This window comes from Erinaceus europaeus, chromosome 5 (genome assembly GCF_950295315.1).
Source record: "Erinaceus europaeus chromosome 5, mEriEur2.1, whole genome shotgun sequence".
NCBI lineage: Eukaryota > Metazoa > Chordata > Mammalia > Eulipotyphla > Erinaceidae > Erinaceus > Erinaceus europaeus.
In genome coordinates, this window is record NC_080166.1 from 95,048,012 (window position 1) to 95,072,134 (window position 24,123).

Here is a 24,123-nt window from a genome sequence, read left to right on the forward strand (position 1 = left end):
TCTGTCTCATTAATACTGATAAGTCAGAAGGAAGATACCAGTCTTCTTTTTAATTTTAGCACATTATTAGATATGAGGAAAATGTGTATGTAAATACTGTACTATAATAAACTCAAATGTCAAATAACAACAACAACAAAAAATCCTCTAGGCATTTTCTGACCCAGCGTGAAATGCTATCCCATTTGATACTATTGTGAGCTGACAGCTTGAGGCACAGAATATAACGGACTTTTGATTGTTCTGTGCAGTTACTTATTCATAACATCTACTTTTATCAATAATATTTTAATCAACCTCAGTATTTCAACAAACAAGGAAATAACTATGGGGAAAGACTGAGATTACATGGTGGTATACTCCCATGTCTGACTTGTTCTACTTTTTTTTGACATTACTTATATGAAAAAGATGCATAACTATAAAGCCCTTTGCGGACATGTTTCCTAACATCTTGTGTTATCCATTTGGCACCTTAAATAACAAGTCTAACTATATGCAATAATGTAATTGCACCTACTATAGGGAAAACTGTATATAGTATTCATATATATTATACTAATTTAAGTATAGTAAGTCAAATCAGATATAAGGAAAACTCAAGCTAGAGGACTACCCTGTCAAGTATTGCGTAATTATTGGTGAAAAAAATGTAATTGTACTCTATTCACAGAGAAAGAACTACATCTGCATCTGCTTCAAGCAGATAGTCAGTTGTTCTTCAAAAAGCCCACATTACTAAGGAGCTGATATGTATATTGATAGATGTGTATGCACAAACATATATACACATGTACATATATACAGACATTATATACACATATTTCGGGGTGTCTCTCTCCTTCTCTGGCAGGGTGGCCTCCAGGGGAAAGGTAACGGGCTGGTTCTTTCTCACTCACGACAGGGGTGACACGAAGTAAAAGACACCAGGGGACTCTTAGCGTGAATCTAGAATCTGAGTCCTTGAGTCCCAGAATCCTAGAGTCCCTTTATTAGCAAAGTGGACATGAGTTAAATAGAAAAGCAATGAAGTTAATTATTGTTGAAATATGACAGAAATTACAGGTTTCTTAACAGTCAGCATGCCCCTAAGGTAGGGGGCTGGTATGACAGGAATTGATGAGATACAAAACAGTTATTCTCCATGACACAAGCAACTCAATTATCCAAAGGTATTTGAGAGAAGCATAGGGGTTAAACTCGTAGGGTGAGACAGAGAGAAGATGAATATCAAAAGGCCATATAGTTTGGAATTTCTCTTGTCTGGGGTCTGAGGTGTGTGATGAAGTGTGTGATAAGGCGTGTTCTTCTGTGATCAGAAGGTGACTTTGAATAAGTGCATCTGCAGCCATGTGGCCTGTGGTTAATGGAGGGAACTACTGGGGTATCTGTGGGCCTGAGAGTCAAGAAGGAAAGAACCAAGTCTGAGTTTCCCCCCTTATGCTCACCTCGGTTGAGAGAGACTTACCAAGAGGTTATCTTCTCAGACCTCCATCCAAAGATGGGGGTGGTTCTCCCTAAGCTCTATCAGGCTTACACATGTTCCCAACACACATATGTGTAAATATTTGACACCAAATGTTTGATGTCCATGTCTGGTCATTAGTGTTGCTCAGATATTCATGAAGATCATTATTTTACTAAAACTCACCTTTGGAATTCATGAATAAAAGTAGAAAAATATTTTTAAGTAATTCAAATAAGTCCTAAGATATTACTGTTGACTTTGAGAAAACTGATTTTGTAAAGGAAATGAAATCAAAACACACATGCCCAGGAAGATGACAACCTAGACATAGAGGGAATCCTGGACCTGGAGAAGGCACTGACCTTTTAGATCTTTCTCTACCACCAATAGGCTAAAATCATCTAGAATGAAGGCTCTCTATCTATAGATAGAAGTTTTTGCCTAAAATGCTAAACTAACTCAAATTTTGGAGTTGGCTTATCATTATTAGTATACTTTCTTTTTAATAAATTTATTCATTCATTTATTTATTATTAGATGAGTAGAGAGGGAGAGAGATACCTACAGCCCTGCTTCAGCACTCATGAAGCACCCCCCCCTTTCCTGTTGCAGGTGGGGACCAGGGATTTGAATTAGGGTCCTTGTACTTAATCAGGTGCACCATTGCCTGGCCCCCATTATTAATATATTTTCTATCAATGAAATTTTCTCTGATTTTGAGAAAAGCTCAGAAAGTAAAAGTGATCTCTCTCTCTCTCTCTCTCTCTCTCTCTCTCTCTTCATATTACTGAAGATCATTTAAGCATTGTGTTACTTCTCCTTTTGTGTATTATCACTTCAGGAACTGCTGAGGCCAACACATTTCATACTTGTACTCCAATGTCTGAAGTCAGAGAAAACTAGAGACAAGAATCACTTATTTCAGTGTGTCCTTCTATATGTACATCAGCCACATTTACATAAGGCCATAGATATATATATATCACAGCTCTATTTAAGCAGTTTTTGTTCTCCTTTCCACAAGAAACTGCTATGAGTTAATTGCTTTCATATCTAAAATTCTTGTCACTACTTAAATAAAAGTAGCTTTCTAGGAACTGTACTCTTGCCAGGAAGTACTGGTTTCAAGTAAGTTTACCAACAGTGTTTTTCAAAATAATCTCATTTGTTCACTCCTCCTTGTTTTCTCAGCCCAAAAAGCAAGAAGAAGAAGAAGGCACCACAGACACAGCAACATCATCATCCAACAACCACGAGAAAGACAGTGGTGTGGGGCGCACGGATGAAAGCCTGAGAAATGATGAGAGCTCAGAACAGGAAAATGCAGCTGAGGATCGCAACAGCAGGTCTTTGAAGAGCAAGAGAGAGCTGGGGCAGAGCCAAGACACTCTGGGAAGTGTGGAGCTTCAGTGCAATGAGAGTTTCCTGTCGGGTGAATACATTGACTCAGACTGCATTGGCAACCCAGAGGATGAGTGTGAAAGATTCCGGCAGCTCTTGGAGCTCAAATGCAAAATCAGAAGCCACGGAGACTATGATCTGTATTATTCAAGCAGCACAATAGAATGCAATCAAGGTGAACAAGAAGGAGTGGAGCATGAGCTGCAGCTGCTGAACGAAGAATTGAGAAACATTGAGCTGGAGTGTCAGAATATCATGCAAGCTCACCGGCTTCAGAAAGTGACAGACCAGTATGGAGACATATGGGCACTGCATGATGGGGGATTCCGGAATTATAACACTAGCATAGATATGCAGAGGGTCAAGCTAGATGACATCATCGAGCATCCAGAAAAGTCAGACAAGGACAGTTCCAGCGCTTACAACACAGCTGAGAGCTGCCGAAGCACCCCACTCACGGTGGACCGATCCCCTGACAGCTCACTTCCAAGAGTGATCAACCTGACCAATAAGAAAAACCTGAGCAGCACGATGGCTGCCCATCAGTCCTCCTCTGGACAGAGCAGTAAAGAGTCAACCTCTGCCCGAGGCAAAACCACCACGGAGCTGGGGTGCACCACTGAAGGTAAGGAAAAACCCGCGGAGAGCAACAAGCTTTCTGACCCAGAGAAGACAGGCAGTGAGCGCATTCCCTATCTCTCTCCCTATCACAGCTCCTCCTACAGATATGCCAACATCCCAGCACATGCCCAGCACTATCAAAGCTACATGCAGTTGATTCAGCAGAAGTCTGCGGTGGAGTACGCCCAGAGCCAGCTGAGCTTGGTGAGCATGTGCAAGGACGCTCAGAAGTGTTCCGAACCCAAGATGGAATGGAAGGTGAAAATCAGGAGCGACGGGACACGCTACATAACCAAGAGACCCGTGCGAGATCGCATCCTGAGAGAACGTGCCTTAAAGATCAAGGAGGAGCGGAGCGGCATGACCACAGACGACGACACGATGAGCGAGATGAAGATGGGACGCTACTGGAGCAAGGAGGAGAGGAAGCAGCACCTGGTGCGCGCCAAGGAGCAGCGGAGGCGCCGTGAGTTCATGATGCGCAGCCGGCTGGAGTGTCTCAAGGAGAGCCCGCAGAGTGGTGGCGAGGGCAAGAAGGAGATCAACATCATCGAACTCAGCCACAAAAAGATGATGAAAAAGAGGAACAAGAAAATTTTGGACAACTGGATGACAATCCAAGAACTGATGACCCATGGGACCAAGTCTCCGGATGGCACTAGAGTGCATAATGCCTTTCTGTCAGTCACCACCGTATGACACCCCCTCCGCCCCAGATCCCAGGAAGCAACTGATTTTTCAGAGGGTGCTACCAGTTTGGGTAGAGTATGATTGCCTCGTTCAATGTGGCATTTTTATATATATTTTGTGACTCTTTATAGTTTAAATTTTTTCTAAGCAGAAAGTTACCTGGTAATTTTTTCATTTGTTTTTCATATGCCGGTACCTTCTTTTTGGCTGAGATCTTTCTTTAACTTGTGATATATTCATATTACACATTTATATATAAAAAAAGAAAAGCAAACAAAAAAACTTGAACAAAAGTACTGAAAGCCAATTAATTTCCTATTTCAATGTATCTATTGTAAGTTAAGATCTGGATTTATTTCTCTAGTTCACTTGTTTTCTACTTTCAAGAGCAACTCATTGCCAAAACATTTTTATGCTTGTTCTTGGCATATGTATCAAAGCGTGTGCCACAGCTTGTCTTGTGCATAAAAACTCTTCTTAACGTACCACTGTACATTTAACACACAAATGGCCACTGTTCTTGTCTAAGTAAAGTCTATGTGGACAATCTTCCTGTGATGTGTAGTGACCTTAGTCATGTAGCCAGATAACCCACTGTGGTAATTGTGACAAAAAGAGAGAGAGAGAGAGAGAAATTATTGATTATCATTAAGAGTTAGCAAGGAGTGTTTTATTTTCATTGTCCATTGTGGTTATCAGATATAAATTAGTTACATATGAATACTGTTTAGAAGACTCCTGGTTGTGGATTATAAAATGTGTACATTTTGTATTGCTTTTTTCAATAAAATTGTCTTGAAATACTTCCCACAGATTGTTGTGTTACATATTCTTACTAAACTTAAGTTAGATAATATATGTAGAACATCTAGCAGATACTCACTTAACTTTCAATAAACAGCTGTGAATTATTCATTACCTGTCAACTATATAAGTAAGAAAATTGTTAAGAAACAGAATCTGTGAAATATCAGAGAATGTCTACAGTGACACTGTGTGCAAGTAGTTAAGTGTCAGTTGTCATTACTTCAGAGTGGAAGGCCAGGTCAACCAAGTGTGTGCAAACATGTGTCTAATCAAATTTTCATTCAATTCTGGGTACAATCTTAATGTAATGGACACACAATATTTGAGTATTTTTTCCCATGCTGTGTCAGGCCTGAGTGTGGTATATTAGTCATCATTGTCACATGTGTCCTGGTTGTTCTCACATTTTCCCAAATAGCTGCTTGGGATTTGGCAGGACATGCATTACTATCCCAGTCTTGCATTCACAGGTTATGTCTAAATTAGGGTCCTGCTTGTCAGGCAGTATCCGACTTCCTGTTTCTTAACTTATACATTACTTACTCATTGCCTCCCAAGACTTACCATTTGCTAAGTTTATATTCCCTTTTCTTTTTTGGCAGAAGATAGTATTTCACCTTACACTGTCCACCTCTCCTTAGCTGACTTATTCTTTCCTTTTTTTTTTTAGTCTTTTTTTCTTTTAATATTTATTTATTTCATTTTGTTGCACTTGTTTTATCATTGTAGTTATTATTGCTGTTGTTATTGATGTTGTTGTTGTTGAATAGGACAGAGAGAAATGAAGAGAGGAGAGGAAGACAGAGAGGGGGAGAGAAAGACGGACACCTGCAGACATGCTTCACCACCTATGAAGCGACAACCCTGCAGGTAGGGAGCCAGGGGCTTGAACCGGGATCCTTACCCGTCCTTGCGCTTTGCGCCACGTGTGCTTAACCCGCTGCGCTACTGCCCGACTCCCTATTCTTTCCTTTTTTTTTAAATTTAAACAGAGAAAGCAGGAGAGGTACTATAGTATCTGAACTTCTGCTGTCACAGCATTCCCATGGGATGCCAAGGTTTGAACTTAGACCCCACACGTGGCAAAGTATACACAATCCCTGTGAGTTATCTCTTGCTCCTAGGGGCAAGTTAATGACATTGCTGCTTTTCAACAAAGTGGAGGTACTTATAGTGTATTTTATAGGATGAGAGCTAAATGAATTAATATCTCTAAAGATACACATTAATTTGTTATAGAGACAGAGAAATCAAGAGAGAAGGTGGAAATAGAGAGGGAGAGGGATAGAGAGAGACCTGAAGCACTGCTTTACCACTTTTGTGAAGCTTCCCCCCTGCAGGTGGAGACTGGGAATTTGAAACTGGGTCCTTACAACCAGGTGTACCAGCACCCAGCCTCTCCCTCCCAGTATATACTAGCTGTTATTTTCATAAAAAGACAAACTGTGGTTAATATGCTTTTATTATACTGTGTATCATACATATTTATATTATGTATGTGAAATGTTAGCCACAAATTCTACAGTTATTAAGCAATAGATCTGGATTCAGGCTTGTTCTTTTCACTATTTGCTGTCTCCAATTTGACAATGACTATCAGGGGCCAACAGGATAGCTTCCTGGGTAGGCACCTACTTTGCTATGTGCATGAAGCCTTGATGAAAGCAATATCAAAAGAATATGTATCAGATTTTAAAGCAACTTTTTTCACCTAAGCTCCATTAATTCTTCAAACAAAGTCCAAAGACTATTGCCATTTCTACCATCGTATCATCAAACAAGCTGACATTCTGTATGTGGTTATGTTTTAGTGGACAATCTTTTTTTTTTTTTAATTGTCTGTGACCTGTGGTAGGGAATTGTGGCAATGGCTTTTGCTTTTGCTCAGCCAGTGAGCCTATGATTATTTCTCTACAGCAAACCAGCACATAACTATTAACAGGTGCTACTTCAAGTTTATTATCACCCCTTTCCTTTGTGCCACCTGCCATATCCATTAGCAGAAACATCTTGTAAAAACATAAAACTTCTTGGATATCTATTTGTGGAATTGTTACAGATCCTAAAATCTGGCATTTTAATATGTAGCATAGTCAATTTTGGTTGTTCAATATTCAACTATGTTTGAACAACAAAAAAAATTAATAAACCAAGATATTTGTTCCGCTTTCACCTCTCTAATGGTGCTAAGAATAAGATGTAAATTCCTTAAGTATCTTGGAGTCTTTGTGAGATATATTATAGGGAGCAAAGCTTACTCAAATGTGTCAAGAAACTTGCCCTACCTGGTGTTCTCATTATAGCCGGAGTAATTCAGTATAGCATGGGTTTCTATTTGTGATCATTTAATGTATCTGAACTTCATTCTGAAACAGAATGCTAATCAGAAAATCAATCAGAGAGATATCTCAAGACATAGATATGGTAAAAAAAACAAAAAACAAAGAACAAGCTGTTTCAGAGGTCGTCCAGTGTTGACTCTGCTTGAGGCTTTATGTGTATTATTTATATACTTTTTACATATGGAAAAGATGTAAGTGCATGAACAGAAACCTAGCTGCATCACAACAGTCAGTGTAGGTTCATGGTCAGTAAGAAAAGGAATGAGGACTTCCTAGACGCTGCTAGATCTCATGTCACTGAGAAATGATTCACACAGGGACAAGTCTCATCAATTATGTCCTCTTGAACAAGTTATGTCCGCTCCTCAACTCACCATTGTCCACACTTATAAAATAAGAATACTGGATAAATGATCTCCAATGCTTATTTTATTTTTTGTCTCCAAAATTATTATATACTTGATGACTCCACCGCTCCTGCTAGCCATTTTTAAAGACAGAGAGAGGGGGAGAGAAAGACACCTGCAGACCTGCTTCACCACCTGTGAAGCAACTTCCCTGCAGGTGGGGAGCCGGGGGCTTGAACCTGGATCCTTGCGCCGGTCCTTATGCTTAGCGCCATGTGCGCTTAACCTGCTGCTCTACCACCCGACTCCCACCATTTTTTTTAAATATGAAGAGGAAAGGGTAGAAAGAGGTTCTAGGCAGTGACTCACCCAGCTGAGCAAACACATTATGCACTAGGATCTTGGGGGGGGGGGCGCGGAGAACAGGACGAGGAGCTTTCCAAGAGATGAAGCACTGCTACAAGTGTCTTTCTCTCTTCCTGTCTTACCCTCTCATTTCAAATTCTGTCATATCAAAAAGAAATGAATCAAGGAGAGATACTCCAGTATCACCACTGCACATCAAACACCCCCTAACCACCTGCAGCTGCTCCTAATATATGCTGGCCCAGGGATTGAACCTAGGTCCTTGCACATGGTGTGTGCTCTACTGCCTGAGCCATCTTCCAACCCCTTCAACGCCCATGTCATTTCTTCCGAGATCAGACGAGATCGGGCGTGTTCAGGGTGGTATGGCCGTAGACGCCCATGTCATTTCTAACAGTCCTTAAAATGGGCAGTAAAGAGTGAAACATCTTGAGCCAAGTTTCATTTTGCTGTAGCCATTCCACAATTTGTTTTGAAGCTATCTTCAGTAAATTTGCCATCGACTACTGAAGTTTCAAAGTGTAATTAAGCAATGCATTGATGCAAAGTAATGTCTGCCCTCTTCTTGCACTAGTCACAAGCTGTCCTGTCACATCTCTTGTTACTAGGAGACATTTTAAAGATAACTATCACCTCATCAACACTCTCAGAACCTTTTGGATTCATGACAGGAGTTGTCTAATACTAGCAGATATCTAGAGGAGATGAGAAGAGGGAGGGAGCTCTGTGGTGAGTATTAACCCTACAATTCTGAGGAAATCTCTGGTTAACTTAGTTGAGACAGTCTCTGTTCACTGAAAAGGTGCACTGGCTACTCTCTCCACAAAACGTTATCACTAGAACCTGATTTATGAGAAGGATGGAAGAGTTTGGACAAGAATTAGATCATGAAAGGTTTCATATGCAAAGAAGTGAAGGAATTAAAATCAAATTCATTTTACAGAAAGGTCATTCAGTTAGATTTCAGCCTATTCAGCCTCAACATTAACAGTAGTTCGAGCCCGGCCTCAGCAGCAGTGAGAAGCTTGAACTGCCAAACCCAGCGGAAGAGGGGGGGTGGGGGTGGTAAGGGAGCAAAAGCCCAGGGGCTGTGCTGTTGTCTCCCTATGTCAAACCCCCTGAGGTCTTTTCTCAAGCTGAGTTATTTCCTTAGGTAGCTGGAGCCTGGGTGCCCTGCCTGCAGTGCCAGAGACTTAGAGGGCCTCCAGGCCAGCCCCGCTGGTTGGGTGGGAAAGAGCAACAGCCCTAAATCAGCGCTCTTTGCTCCTATTCCCCAGGACCGCAGATCAGATTTCCCATGAAGTTTTATCTGAGCCTGGGTTTTTTTTTTCCACCAAAGGCTTAGAGGGCCTGGGGCCAGAGGTCTTTGTAGATGGGCCTAACAGCCAGGAGGCAGTGCTCTCGGCCTCCTAAGTGTCAGGACCACTGGTCGGTTCCTGGGAGGTATTTTCCCTGCTGGTTTTTGTTTGCGTGTTTGTTTGTTTTTTCCACAAGAGGCTTAGAGGGCCTCTGTGCCTGGCGGGTAGGCTGAGCAAGCAGAACAGCCCCATGGCACGCTCTCGCCTCCGAGTGCTAGGACCACGGATTGGTTCCCGGGAGGTCTTTGCCGAGTTTTTGCCCTTGAGTAATCCAAGCCTCAGACCCCAGCTGCAGGCGCCAGAGGCTTAGAGGGCTGGGTGGGCTCAACAGCCCCCAGACAGCGCTCTCGCGTCCTAGTGCCAGGACCGCGGATCGGTTCCCAGAGGTCTTTGCTCTGCCTGAGTTTTTCCCTCGAGTAGTCGAAGCCTCGGGCCCAGCTTAGAAGGCCTCTGTGACCAGGACCTAGGATGGGTTCCCCCCGGGAGGTCGTTTCTCTGCAGGAGGTTTTTCCTCTAGTAGCTGGAGCTCTGGCCCCAGCTGCAGGTACCAGAAGCTTAGAGGCTCTCCAGGCTCGGCCTTGTGGGTGGGAGTGAGCTACAGCCCCATGGCAGTGCTCTTGCTTCCCGAGTCCCAGGGTCGCGGATTGCATCCAACATTTGGACACAGATGAACAACTAGGAGATTGTTAGAGAAATCTCAGTGATATGAGATTGCAAGATAAAGAGTGGATTAGAAAGGAATGAGATTCGACAGGAACTAGGGTTGCATATTTTGCAAGTAATTATGAAAGATACTCATATGAACTTAGTGGTAAATAGTAGGTGCAAGAGATATTTTTATTTGAACTAATTAAATATTGCTATCAACATAAATGTAAATGAACTAAATTCACTATAGGAAAGTTTTGTAGTACTTTTAAATGTGAAAATGTAAGATCTGAGGAATAGAGATAGCTGACTGGATAGGGCATGGGCCTTGTTAGTTGCAAAAAAACAGGCTTCAAGCCCTGGCACCGTGCAGGAAGTACTTTGGTATAGAAAGATACTAGCATAATATGCTTTCTATGCCCCTTCTTTGTCTCTGTCTGAAAGAATAAAGTTGTTCACAGGTGAAACCACACATATGTTTGGATCTAGTTAAATAAATAAATACCTCAGCTATAGGCTATGTTCAGAGATTCACCTTGATTCTAAGATTAAATATACTTAAAAATAAAAGCTATAGAAGAAGATATTCTAGCCATCTGGTAGCCCAAATAAGGTGGTAACCTATGGCAGATAAAATTAATTCTTAGCCATAACAGCAACATGAGACAAAGAAAGATACTATGTATAATAAAGGGGTGAATTCATCAAAATGCATTACTAAATGAGCACTAAACACAAAAGTACCAATAATATATAAAATGATACCTGGTGATCCGGGCAGTAGCACAGCGAGTTAAGCGCACCACAAGGGCCAGCATAAGGAACCAGCATAAGCAGGTTCAAGCCCCCAGCTCCCCAGCTGTGGGGGGGGGGGGGAATGGTGTCATTTCACAAGTGGTAAAGCAGGTCTGCAGGTGTCTCATTCCCCCTCTCTCCCTTTCCATCCTCTTTCTATTTCCTCTGTCCTATCCAACAGCGACAGCAATACCAACATTAATAATAATAATAATAGCAACAACAATGATAAACAAGGGCAAAAAAAGGAAAAAAATAGCCTCCAGGAGCAGTGGTTTCGTAGTGCAGGCACCAAGCACCAGCAATAACCCTGGAGGCAAAAAAAAATTTTAAAATAAAAAAGAATCCTAAAGGGAGAAATTTGCTGCAATGTAAAGATTGCAGTGGACTTTAAAACCCTACTTACTCGGGAGTCGAACGGTAGCACAGTGGGTTAAGCGCAGGTGGCGCAAAGCGCAAGGACCAGCGTGAGGATCCCAGTTCAAGCTCCTGGCTCCCCACCTGCAGGGGAGTTGCTTCACAGGCGGTGAAGCAGGTCTGCAGGTGTCTTTCTCTCCCCCTCTGTCTTCCCCTCCTCTCTCCATTTCTCTCTCTCCTATCCAACAACATCAATAACAACAACAATAATAATTACAACAATAAAACAACAAGGACAACAAAAGGGAATAAATAAATAAGTATAAAAAAATAAAAAATATTTTTAAAAAACCCTACTTACTCAACGGAGATACTGTGCAGAGAAAAGACCCAAAGGGAATCATTGGTTTAAAGAGATACACTGCAGCTGGAAAGAAAGCTCAACTGGTTCCAACCCTGAGGACACATGTTCCAGGGTGATACTTCAGCTTCCCTTAGCCTTCATTTTCAATGAGAAACACTCTCCAGCCAGCTGGTCAATTTCTATTGCATTAATTTGCAGCACTACTCAGAAGGGCAGTTTCATACCTCTGTGTATGGACCTCATCACACACCACCAGAGTTGAACACCATTCCTGTTTTCAGATTAACTCCCTCTGCATTCCTTCCCACTTCTCCTCCTTGCCCCTCTCCAGTAAGCTCAACTTATTTTCACAATGTAAGAGGAGTATTTGCTTTATATTGTGCCCTCATGATTATCTATATACTACACATAAGGAAACCACCAACTCTTTTTGTTTATTGGTTTGGCTGGTTTTTCCTGCTAAGCCCCACCCCACACACACACACAGTGAGGCTTCACACCTGTGGAATCCCCCTCCTGGTAGGCTCTTCTGTTTTTTCATCTTGTAGGTAGACGGTAAGAGACAAATATGGAGGGAAACCAGAGAAAAGAAAGACACCACAGCATTGCTCCACAGCTTATGAAGCCTCTGCTATATATGGTGCTTCCATATGCTGTCTAGGCCTCAAATCCAGGTCCTCATGCATAGCGGTTAAGATGGAAGGGAAGCCATCTCCCAGCCCACCCTGTCTCTTTTTATCATTTTCAGGTATTTTTTTTTGAACAATTACTTTATGTTTTCTCCGTGTCATCCACAAGAGAAAATATCTCATCTTTATAAATATTTAATTGAATTATGTATTTGTATAGTGATAGAGAGAAATCAAGAGAGATGGGAGACTCAGAGAAGGGAGAGATAGAACAACACCTGCAGCACGGCTTTACCCTGAGAAGCCATGAGGCTTCTCCCCTGCAGGTGGAAACAAGGGACTTAAACCTGGGTCCTAATGCCCAACCAGATGCACCACCACCAACCCCAAGATTTCAACTTTTTTAAAGCTCAGTGATATTCCACTGAATATCTGTACTACAATTTCCTTACTCAGTCATGCATGTATGAGCCTTTGAAACGCTTCCATTTTTTAACTATCATAAGTAATGTTGCTATAAACATTAGTATTTCCAAGTTCATCTGATGTATATTTAAATATAGCATTGCTAAATCATGTGGTATTTCTATATTTTAAAAAAAATCCAACCCATTTTCATTTCAACAGCATATACACTAATCTACATCCCCAGCAGTGCACAAGGGTTCCTGTTTCCTTGCACCTTCATCAGCACAAGTAGCTTCATCATTTTTTATATAGGTCATTCTCATAAGTGTGAAGAGACATCTTTTGGTGGGTTTATTCTCAATTCTCTCTGTATAAATTAGGATGAGATTTTTTTCTTCATATGCCTGTTGGCAGTCTATATATCTTTCTGAAAGAGTTATCTATTGAGATGTTTACTGTATTTAAAAAACTGGGTAGTTGAGGCCAGGTGGTGGTGCACCTGGTTAAATGCACACATTACAGTGCGCAAGGACCTGGGTTCCCCTGGTCCCCACCTGCAAGGGGAAAGCTTCACGAGTAATGAAACTGGACTGTAGGTGTTCTCTCTGTCTGTCTCTCTCTCCCCCTCTCTCTCTCCCCCTTGAATCTCAATTTCTGGCAGTCTCCGTCCAATAAATAGATAATTTATTTTAAAAAATGGGTAGTTTGGGTTTCATTCATTTGGTTCTTGTTACAACAGCTATGTAAGTTCTATATTTAAAAAAAATAACAAAAAAAAATTTAGAGACCAGGTTATGGTACACCTAGTTCAGGGCTCATGTTATCCTCAGGGGTTCAAGCTCCTGGTCCCCACCTGGAGGAAAGAATCTTTACAAGCAGTGGATCAGTGCTGCAGGTATCTCCCTTTCTCTTCCTCTCTATATCTCCCCTTCCCTAAACCATAAAGAGTAGAACCTGTACATAAAAAATCATAAAATATTACTAAATGCAACTAAAGAAAACACACAAAAGGGAGATATTCTATGTTCATGGATTGAAGGATTAACACTATCAAAATGGACATTTTGCCTGGGAAGTATACCTATTTAATATAATTCCTTCCAGAATTCCAGTGGCACTTGTTCAGAGGAGTAGAGCAAAATTTGTTGATTCTAAAGCTTAGAATCAACAAAGATCCCCAATACTAACTCAATCCTTAGAAAAAGTAATAAATGGGTGGGGGAGATAGTATAATGGCTATGTAAACAGATTCTCATGCCTGAGGCTCTAAGGTCCTGGGTTCAGTCCCCCATACCAACATAAGCCAGAGCTGAGCAATGCTCTGGATAAATAAATAAATAAATAAATAAATACGCAGGTGTCAAGCTTCCTGAATCCAAACTGTACTGCAAATTTGTAGTACTCAAAATGTCAAGGTATAAACCGTTAAGCAGACACATTGTTATATGCAACAGAATTTAGAACCTAGAAATAAACCTATACATATATGACACAAATAATGAAGCACATACATGGGACATACAATGGAGCAAGTACAGTCTCACCAATAAATGGTATTGGAAAAATTGTACAGTCACATAAAATAAAGTTCAACACTACATTATGCCACACACAAAAATATCAATACAAAATTAATTAAATATTTCTATAAGACACTTAGCTATCAAATATATAAAAGAAAACATTAATGGTAAAATCCTAGACATTATCCTAAGAACTATCTTTAGAGATCTGACTGTCAAGGAAGCAAAATAAAAAAAAATAATAATAAGCCAATGAGACCACATCAATCTTAAAAATTTCTGCACAGCAAAAGAAATAAAGAGTTAAAATGAAAAGTCAACCAAATGAATGGAAGAAGATAATTGCAAGCATCTGACAAGGTGTTAATAGTCAAGATATATAATTAACTTATATACTTTAACATTGTAATAAAAAAAAACAGGGAAAAAATGGCTAACCATTTATTGAAAGAAGAAATACAGATGGCCAACAAGAACATAAAGAGATATTCTTTATCACTTCATTGGAGAAATGAAGATAAAATCCACAGTGAGGTATTGGAACCGTGCCTCTCTCTCTCTCGTATAAAGTAAATAAATAAATAATCTAAACCCTGCAAGAAATATTAGAGACAGGTAAAACAAGCATACCACATGTCCTTTTTCATTAGGAGGAAATAAAGACACAAAGCAGGTGAACAGTTACATGAAAACAACTCCTTGGTCTCCTGCAGAACTAACATTTTCATGGGGGACTAGAAAGGAGAGTGTGTGGGTTACAGGTATAGAGGGGATTCCATAGATTTGGTGGAAGGACATTGGTGATTTTCACGAGGGTTAAGGTGTGGTAACACACTGGAAGAGGTAAGAAATATTTATTTCTAAAACATGTATAGCCCTTTAAATAAAGGTAACTTCAGCAACAGATAAAACTAACATGAAATACATGTATCAGCCTTAAATGCCCATGATCTCTAAAATGACTGATCTCCAAAAATATGTAAAATATGATCTCTACTCCCATATGTATACAATACATATACACAATGGAATAATACCTATTATTAAAATTACAAAAGTTTGTCATATGTGATACCATGGGTGGATCTAAAAGGTATTATGCTACGTGAACTAGATGAAGGAAGTCAAATACTAATTTTATTTATAAGTGGACTATTGCTGATCTATGAATAACATCAGTTTACTTGATGCTACTTTGTGCAATATTACTTCATTTTAACATAAATAAAAATAATACATGTTTTCAGGGCCTGGAAGATAGCTCACCAAAAAGAGTGCATACTTTACTCTGGTTTTTTGTTTGTTTGTTTTTTGTCTCTATGCTTATTGCTGTGGCATGGTGCTGGCACTACAAATCCACTGCTCCTGGTGTCCATTTTTTCCATTTTTATTGGATAGGACAGAGAGAAACTGAGAGAGATGGGGGAGATAGAGAGAGAGAAAGATAAACACCCAAAGACTGGCTTCACCATGTGTAAAGCTTCCCTTCTGCAAGCAGGGAGCCAGGGGCTTGAACCCAGATCCTTGTATGGGTCCTTGTGCTAAATCCTATGTGTGCTTAACCAAGTGCACTACCGCCCTGCCCCCACCCCATGCTTTACTATGCGAGAGAACTCAAATTTGAGTCCCAGCACATCAGGGAAGCACAATACAAAGGAGAAACTTCATGAGTGGTGGAGCAAGGCAGTCGAGTCTGTTTTCTCTATCCCTTTCTCTTACCCTCTATCTGGAAAAACTAGGTAAAATTTTTCTACCAAAATTTGTCTACCAAAAAGGGTGAAATTATATAGTCAAGAAACCTCAGGGATTTCCATAATTACATTAAGTGAGAAATTATTCTATTTAAAACCCCAAATGAATAAAAATCAATATTTTAGATCCATATAACAAATAGATGCTTACCTTGGAAGGGGTATATAAACAGGTGAAGGGTGGTAGATGGAAAATGGATTTTGATGATGGTAATGATATAGTGTATGCTGATGTCAAATTACATTCGTAAATATATTAGGGAAGTAGTACAGCAGAGTCTTAGAGGACAAGAAATAGACTGAGAAACAACAAGAGGGAAGAAGTATGTTGTTCAAGTTTCTAGTTGGGAGAATTGCTTGAATGATGATATAAGTAGCAGAACAAGACTAGCATAGGAAAGATGGCCTAGAAAGAACAATTAACAACTTAGTCTTGGGCATGTTGCTTTTAAATATCACTAGGACAATTCAGAGAAATTTATCTATTGGAAAATTTAAAATCACAGGTGTGGGGGGTTGGGGGTGAAAGCATAATGGTTATGCAAAAGACTTTCTTTTCTCGGGTTCTGAGATCCCAGGTTCAATTCCTACATCACCATAAGCCAGAGCTGAGCTGTGTTTTGTTTTATCTATCTATCTCATTAAAATTCATAAATAAAATATTAAGGAAAAATAAACCCACAATGAGATTCCATTTCATAACTGTGAGAATGTGCCCCGTCAATAAAACAAAAGAGAGGAGGTGTTGGAGAAGGCGTGGAGAGAGAGAGAGAGAGAGAGAGAGAGAAACTCTACTACACATTGCTGGTGGGAATGTAAACTGGTACAACCACTATGGAGAACAGTATAGAGAATACCATATGACCCAGCAATTCTACTGCTTAGGCATATACCCAAAAGATATAATAACACTGATTCAAAGGGATATATGCATCTCCGTGTTTATAGTGGCTTTATTCACAATAGCAAAAACCTGGAAACAACTAAAATACCCTTTGACGATGACTAGATAAAAAAAATATGGGACATATACTCAACAGAGTATTATGCCGCAATAAAAGGGAAAGAGATTGTGTCATTGGAATAAAGTGGATGGGATTGAAAGATAATGCTCAGTGAAGCAAGTAAGGAGGGAAGGACAACTATAGAAGGGTTTCACTTCTATGTGGAATACAGACAATTCAATATACAAATGTGAAAAAAAAAAGTCAACCTATTTTCAAGACTGAGGGAAAACTATAGTTGTTATCCATGGGAGTGGGGATAGGGAAACAGACCTTTGGTGACAGGAGTGGTGAAAAAATTAATTAATTAATTAAAAATAAATAAAATGTGCTAGCTTCGGCAGCACATATACTAAAATTGGAACAATACAGAGAAGATTAGCATGGCCCCTGAGCAAGGATGACACACAAATTGTGAAGCGTTCCATATTTAAATAAATAAATAAATAAAATAACAGATATGGGGGAATCACATAGTGGCTCACCTAGTCAAGCACATATATTATCATTTGGGACTGAGATTAAAGTTCCTAGGCCCCACCTGTGGAGGGAAAAGTTTTATAAGTGGTTGAGCAGTGCTGAAGGTATCTTGCTCACTACATCTCTGTCTCTCACCCTCTATCAAAACAAGGAGAATAAGGGGGTGGGGGAATAGCTATCAGAAAGCAGTCGAGTTGTGCAGGTTCTGAGTCCCAGCATTAACTCTAGTGGCAAAAAAAAAAAATGTACATATATAAAATTACAAATATAGAGTTCAGAACAGTGGATAGAACTGGAGGGGCACCTGTTAGGGGTTATCAATTATGCCATCCCGTGTTCCTGTCTTTTCACTAGACATGCTCCTCATGGCCACAAAGACCTGGTTTCCAGGAAGGGAACAATGACCTGGAAACTTCCAGGTGTCAAGACGTTGAAGACTATGTGAATTTGCCATTGAGTTCTCCTTCTGGTCCCTATCCTGTTTATATTCACATTTGCAAATGTCATTTCTCTGCCTATTAAGATTGGAAGGTAAGAACATCCCTTTCACATGTTCTGCCAGTTCCCCTAAAGCTATCTTCAACTCAAGAGAACTGGATCTTAGAAACATTCCTAGTAGCATCTGAAAGGAACCCACAACCAAATACATAAATACATACTCGTTGAAACATGATTATCTAAACCATAAATATCATCTTAGAATTCATGGAAGGTTTTTCAGACCAATTATCTGTGAAAACAGAGATTTTGTTTTTATAGAGTTGTGAATTTTTTATAACTTCAACTAAAAAATTATGAACTTGGTTTACTTAATTAATATGGATGAACTTTGTTTACTTAATTGATGTGGAAACTGACCTTAGCACTTGGTAATTTTTCCATTTAGTCCTAAAAGAGATCTCTTCCTGTGCTGGTAAAGGAGTGTGCTGCTTTTGCCATGTCCACAACCCAGGTTTGAGCCTGGCTCCTCCCAGACTGAAAGAAACATCAGTGCTGTAGTCTCTTTGACTCTTTCTCTGCCTCTCTGTGAATATCTAAATATATATATATATATATATATATATATATATATATATATATATATATATATATAATAATTTTCTTGGTTTTACTTATTTTTAAAGGGAATAGTATTATTTACTAGTTTGGGTGAGCAGTACTATAAATACTCCCCCACCTCAGACTTCTACCAGCAAAGTGTAAAACGGCCATTTAGTTCCCACTTTGTCTTGCCACCTCCTGAGCGCCCCTTCTGCTTCTCTGCTGATCCCTGTAGACTGTAAACTCCCAGATCTGTGTCAGCTGAGTTCAGTCAATGGAAGCAATGACAGCGCAATGCAAGAAAAATCTTGGCATTTTCCCCTTCCTGGGGAACAACCAGATTTTGTGCAAGTAAACTGTCAGGGGTTCTAATTAAAGTTTAAAATTATGAATTCAGTTAGACACAAAATAAATACTTAATTAGAGCATGAAAAGCAAACAATTTTTGAGACGCTTACAAATGTCACACCCAAAATTTTAAAAATTCTTATTAATCATATATACACATATGCTTATTGTATATTCCTTTGCATTTCTAGCTATCTACTCTTTGATTATCTATATGACAATTGTTTGTGATTATTTACAGAGAAATTAGAAAGATATGCAATATTTCCTTTATCATGATTGATCAAAATTTAATTATTGAAAGTAAAAAAAAAAAAATTTTCATCTCAAGTCATCTGGGGGAAGTGAAGTTGTCTCCAAAAATGAAAAGAAACTTCAAAATGTTACTCTCACTTCACTTCTAATCGTATGTATTTGAAAGCTTATTTCTGTTTCCACAGCTCATAATTTCAGGGCCAGAGAAATGTAGGACATATCTACAGCAAATGAGAGCTCCAGCTCTACTCTTTTATATAATATCCCACAGTAAGTCAGGCTAGAAGATATCCTTGTAGGGGCCAGGCTGTGGCACACCCAGTTTAGTACACACAGTGTCCAGGTTCAAGCCCCTGGCTCCCACCTGCACATGGGAAGCTTCACAAGCAGTGATGCAATGATACAGGTCTCTCTTTCACTCTCTCCCTTTCTCTATCACTTCCCTTACATTTTTTTCTGTCCTATCAAAATATAAATAAATAAATAAATATTTTAAAGTGTTCATGTAAACTATCTTTTTATTTTTTTATTATATTTATTTATTGGATGGAGACAGCCAGAAATTGAGAGGAAGGGGGAGGTAGAGAGGGAGAGGGACAGAGAAACACCTACAGCCCTGCTTCACCACTTGCAAATTTTCTCCCTGTGGGTGGAGACTGGGGGCTTGAACCAGCGTCCTTGCACAATATAACATGTACACTCAACCAGGTGCACCACCACCCAGCCCCCACAGCACACATTCTTTATCCACTGATCGGTTAAGGAAGCTGAATGACTTTCAGAAAGCATCTCAGTATCTCCTGCATGGGGACAGTTTACATCAATCAGACCAACCACAATTCCAAATTCTACACTGTGGCCCTGGCTCTGAATACCTGGTTGCGACTTCCCAGTATTTCTAATTGCTGAATTACCTATCTCATTATCAGATTTTCCATGAATGGATTCAATGTCTTTATTCAAATCAATTTCCTCTGCTTTGATGTTAAATACTGATATTCTTGGTACTAGTGTGGTCTCAGTAAATATGCCTCAAATAAGATTTAGAACAGAATTACTCTCCTGTTGGGAACTGAGCACAACCACAACTTCTTTGAAATATAAAATTAGGCATAGGGGGTTGTACAGTGGTGCACCTGGTTGAGTGTACACATTATCATGTGCAAGGACCCCAGTTCACGCCCCTGGTCCCCACTCGTAGGAGGGGAGCTTCACCAGTGATGAAGTGCAGGTTGTTGTCTCTCTTTCACTTTCTCCATCTTCCTCTCCCCTTTCAATTTCTCTCTGTGCAAGCAAGAGAGCAAGTGAGTCAGTAAGATAGCAAGAAAAGAGAGAAAGAGAAAGAGAGAGAGAGAGATGGGGAACAGTAGATTTGTCATGCATTGCCCCAGCAATAACTCTGGTAGCAAAGAAGTGGGGAGATTAGACCAAGTAGTGTTGTCTATGGCCATATCACCCTGAACACACCCGATCTCCTAAGACCTAGTAGTGTTAACTGTTACCTTAGGTTGTTTAGAACAAGTTATTTGCAATTATTACTTGAGGAAAGCAAATAGTTTCACAGTTGCTTCACTTGTCCATTTTAAAGGCACAGCACTTTGGAGTTTATAAGAGAAAGAAGATAGGGTGGGGGGAGGGGCGCCCTATCTGTTGGCAATCAGAAATAGACACTTGTAATGCATTCTTACAGTGTCTCTATCCTTCAGAAAGCCTTGGGCATCCATGCTGTCCTTCTAAAATTTTTTTTAAAAACTCATGTGTAAGTGATTTTTATTTTAAACTGATATTTCAAAGTAAAATGAAAACAATTATATAACCACCTTCCAGGTCATGAAGTATGGTTAATATTCCAGAACCAGTCCTCTCTCTTCCCCAATATTTTCACTATCTTTTCTAGCGGTAAGAACATATCCAGACTTCTAACACTAAAAATTAATTTGCTTGCTTTGACATTTAAATAAATGGCATCCTACAGTACAAATGTTTTGAGTCTGGCTTCTTTGACCCAACATTTTGTAAACTAAGTTAAATTATGACATTATATATATTTGTATGTATATATATTTTTTCACTATTGTAAAGTAATCTATTGTGAGATTATCATAATATATATGTAGCCATTCTAGGGAGCCTGGTGGTGGAATACGCAGTTGAGCACACATGCTATCATACACAAAGTTATGAGTTCAAACTACTGATCCTCATCTGAAAGGAGGCAACTTCAGGAGTGGTGAAATTGTTGAAGGTGTCTCTTCCTCTCTATTTCTCTCTGTCCAATGAAATAAAATCAATAAATGTTAATATACATATATTGCCATTCTATAACTTATAACCATTTATAGTACTTCACATTACTGATACTAAAATAATAGTGCACATGGCATATACATTTCTACTGAACACATACTTAGAAGTAAAATTGCTGGGAGTCAGGTGGTAGCACAGTGGGTTAAGTGCATATGGCAGGAAGAGCTGGCAGTGAAGCAAGTCTGCAGGTATCTTTCTCTCCCCCTCTCTGTCTTCCCCTCCTCTCTCCATTTCTCTCTGTCCTATCCAACAATGATGACAACAATAAAACAAGGGCAACAAAAAGGGAAAATAAATATATATAAAAATTTTTTTAAAAGAAGTAGAGTTGCTGAATTTGAGATTATGTGAGATTATGTGTGTAGTCAACTTTAAAGATACAAAAGATGGAATTGTAGTGATTTCTACTCCAGCTATCAATATAGAAAACTTTTCTATGTTTCACCTAATGATATTTTTAATTGACAAAATTTAATCTCTTATGATATCAAATATTCATTTCAGATAATATATATCAATATATTATAAAAATACTTATTTAAATAAGACAACCAATCAGTTGGATGTCTAGAAATTAAGTAGAATATCATTTGATATTCTTTTCTATTAAAAATATTCCCAGGTTGAAATACAAGAGACCCAACTGAAGTCATAATCTATAGCTGAAAGTTCTGCAGCTTTAGGAGGGTGCTCGCGTGTGGTTGGAGCGAAAAGAAGTACCGGCACAGGTTGAAGAACAGCAAAGTTAAATCAGAGCTCTGGGAGGCATGGGTGCTGAGCTGCGCCATTTTTGGCGATTTCCTTTAAGTACCGCAAGCAAGTAACATTGTTCCTAGTGTCAGAAGAAGAGATAGGGCCCTATAGTGAATAAAGATTCATCGTTAGAATATGCCAGTCTCTTGCCCTTATTCAGCTTTTGCAATCCTTTGCTTTGATAAGGTTAGCTAGTATAGTCACAGACCCTTTGGAATAGAACTAAAATAGGCCTACTAGCTATCTACAAAACAGAGACACACACACACACCCCAACCCCCGCAACTCTTCATCTGCACTATTCTAGCCTTTAGGTTCATGATTAATCAATAAATTGTTTGGCTTTATATGTTACCTCTCTTTTCAGCCACCAGGTTCCAGAAGCTAGCATGATGCTAACCAGACTTCCCTGGACAGACAATCCCACTAATGTGTCCGGAGCTCCGATTCTCCTGAACTCCACCCCACCACAGAAAGAGAGAGGCAGGCTGGGAGTATGGCTCAAGCTGTCAATGCCCATATTAAGTGTGGATGCAATTACAGAAGCCAGACCTTCCACCTTCTGCACCCCATAATGACCCTGGGTCTATACTCCCAGAGAGACAAAGAATAGGAAAGCTATCAGGGGAAGGGATGAGATGCTGAGGTCAGATGGTGGGAACTGTGTGGAGTTGTACCCCTCTTATCCTATGGTTTTGTATATGTTTAGTTTTTATAAAAAAGAAAAAAAAAAAGAAAAAAGAGACAGGGGCTTAAAACCTCTCAGTCTTTGACTCAGGGGAGCTTTAGCCTTCAGAATTCAAGGGAAGGCCACAACATAAAACAGTGCATTTGTGACCACAAGACAGTCCAAAACAACCACCCTGCCCCCAATTCCCGTCCCACATGCCTCATATCATATAAGCAAGAGAAACCTAGAGATCACAGTAGCACCACCTTCTGGCTATTGATAACCAGCACAAATAATGCACAAGCAGAAAAACAGAACTAAACAGCCAAATATGTTGTATCATCCAGAAAGAAATGAAACAGAGGAAATCCAACGAATTACAAATTTAGAGAGACTCTCAGAGATAGATTACACAGCACTCATTATAAGGGCTCTCCAAGAATTTAAGCAAGAATTAAAAGAGCATTTTACTATGGAATTAAAACACATGAGAGAGGAACTTTTAACAAAGATCACTAAGATCTTGAAAGAAGAACTTCAGTCAGAACTCCGGGGAGTAAAAAGATACTCTAACTACAAACCATACCCAGGTAAAATGCATAAGATGTAGACCCACACATTCAGAAGAAATAATCTCCAATCTAGAAGATATGGCCAGCCCACTCAATTCAAAGATGAGGGAGAGGAATGGTTTAGAAAGACTGAAGGAACTCACTTTAAAATTTCAGACTCCAAAAGATCGAATATAAGAGTGATAGGTATATCTGAAGAGGAGGACAAGGCCAAAGGCCCAGAGTCCATCTTCAAGTCCAATTTTAGTTGAGAGCCTACCTCACTTAGGAAACCATTAGAACATTCTCATTCAAGAGGCAGAACAATCACCCCAACATAAATACAAAGACCAACACCAAGGCACATTATTGTAAAATTATCAAAAGTCAATGACAAGGAAAAATTTTGCTGGCTGCTAGGGAAAGAAAAGAAGTTACATACAAAGACAGAGCTATAAGACTTTTATCAGATTTCTCTTTACAAACTCTAGAGGCAAGGAGAGAGAGTGTAGTGACATAGACAAAGTTCTAAAGGAGAGGGAATTCCAGCCACAAATATTGTATCCTGCTGGGCTAGCATTGCCGGACTAGCTTCGTGGGAGAGAGACCAGGAACTCGTGGCGGAGCAGGAACACAATGCAATGCCTTTATTGATCAAAGACATCACTTTTTATATCTTAAAAACTGGAAGTGGCAAATTGGAAAAGGAAGTCTGATAGAAGCATCAGTCCAATGCCAACGACCAGGGGAAGGAATGCCAGGGGAAGAAACACTGCACGTCTATCTCAGTGGGGAAGGACATACACTGGAACTCCACTTTCTGTAGATAGTGAGCTGGA

The 24,123-nt window shown here is 39.7% G+C and overlaps 1 protein-coding gene and 1 non-coding gene across 6 annotated transcripts in view; both read left to right on the forward strand.

Moving 5' to 3' along the window:
• PDZRN4 (PDZ domain containing ring finger 4) overlaps positions 1-4,992 on the forward strand; it is a 410,716-nt gene extending 405,724 nt beyond the window's left edge. For all 5 annotated transcript variants that reach the window (XM_007531152.2, XM_060191555.1, XM_060191556.1 and 2 more), the window contains one exon: positions 2,660-4,992. In XM_007531152.2, the coding sequence (XP_007531214.2) occupies positions 2,660-4,189 (1,530 nt within the window). In that variant the 3' untranslated portion in view covers positions 4,190-4,992. The remainder of the gene's footprint in view (positions 1-2,659) is intronic.
• A 12,215-nt stretch (positions 4,993-17,207) lies between these two features.
• Positions 17,208-17,313, forward strand: LOC132538799 (U6 spliceosomal RNA). The gene has a single exon (XR_009550122.1). It is a non-coding gene; the product is annotated as a U6 spliceosomal RNA (small nuclear RNA).
• Positions 17,314-24,123: the final 6,810 nt, after the last annotated feature.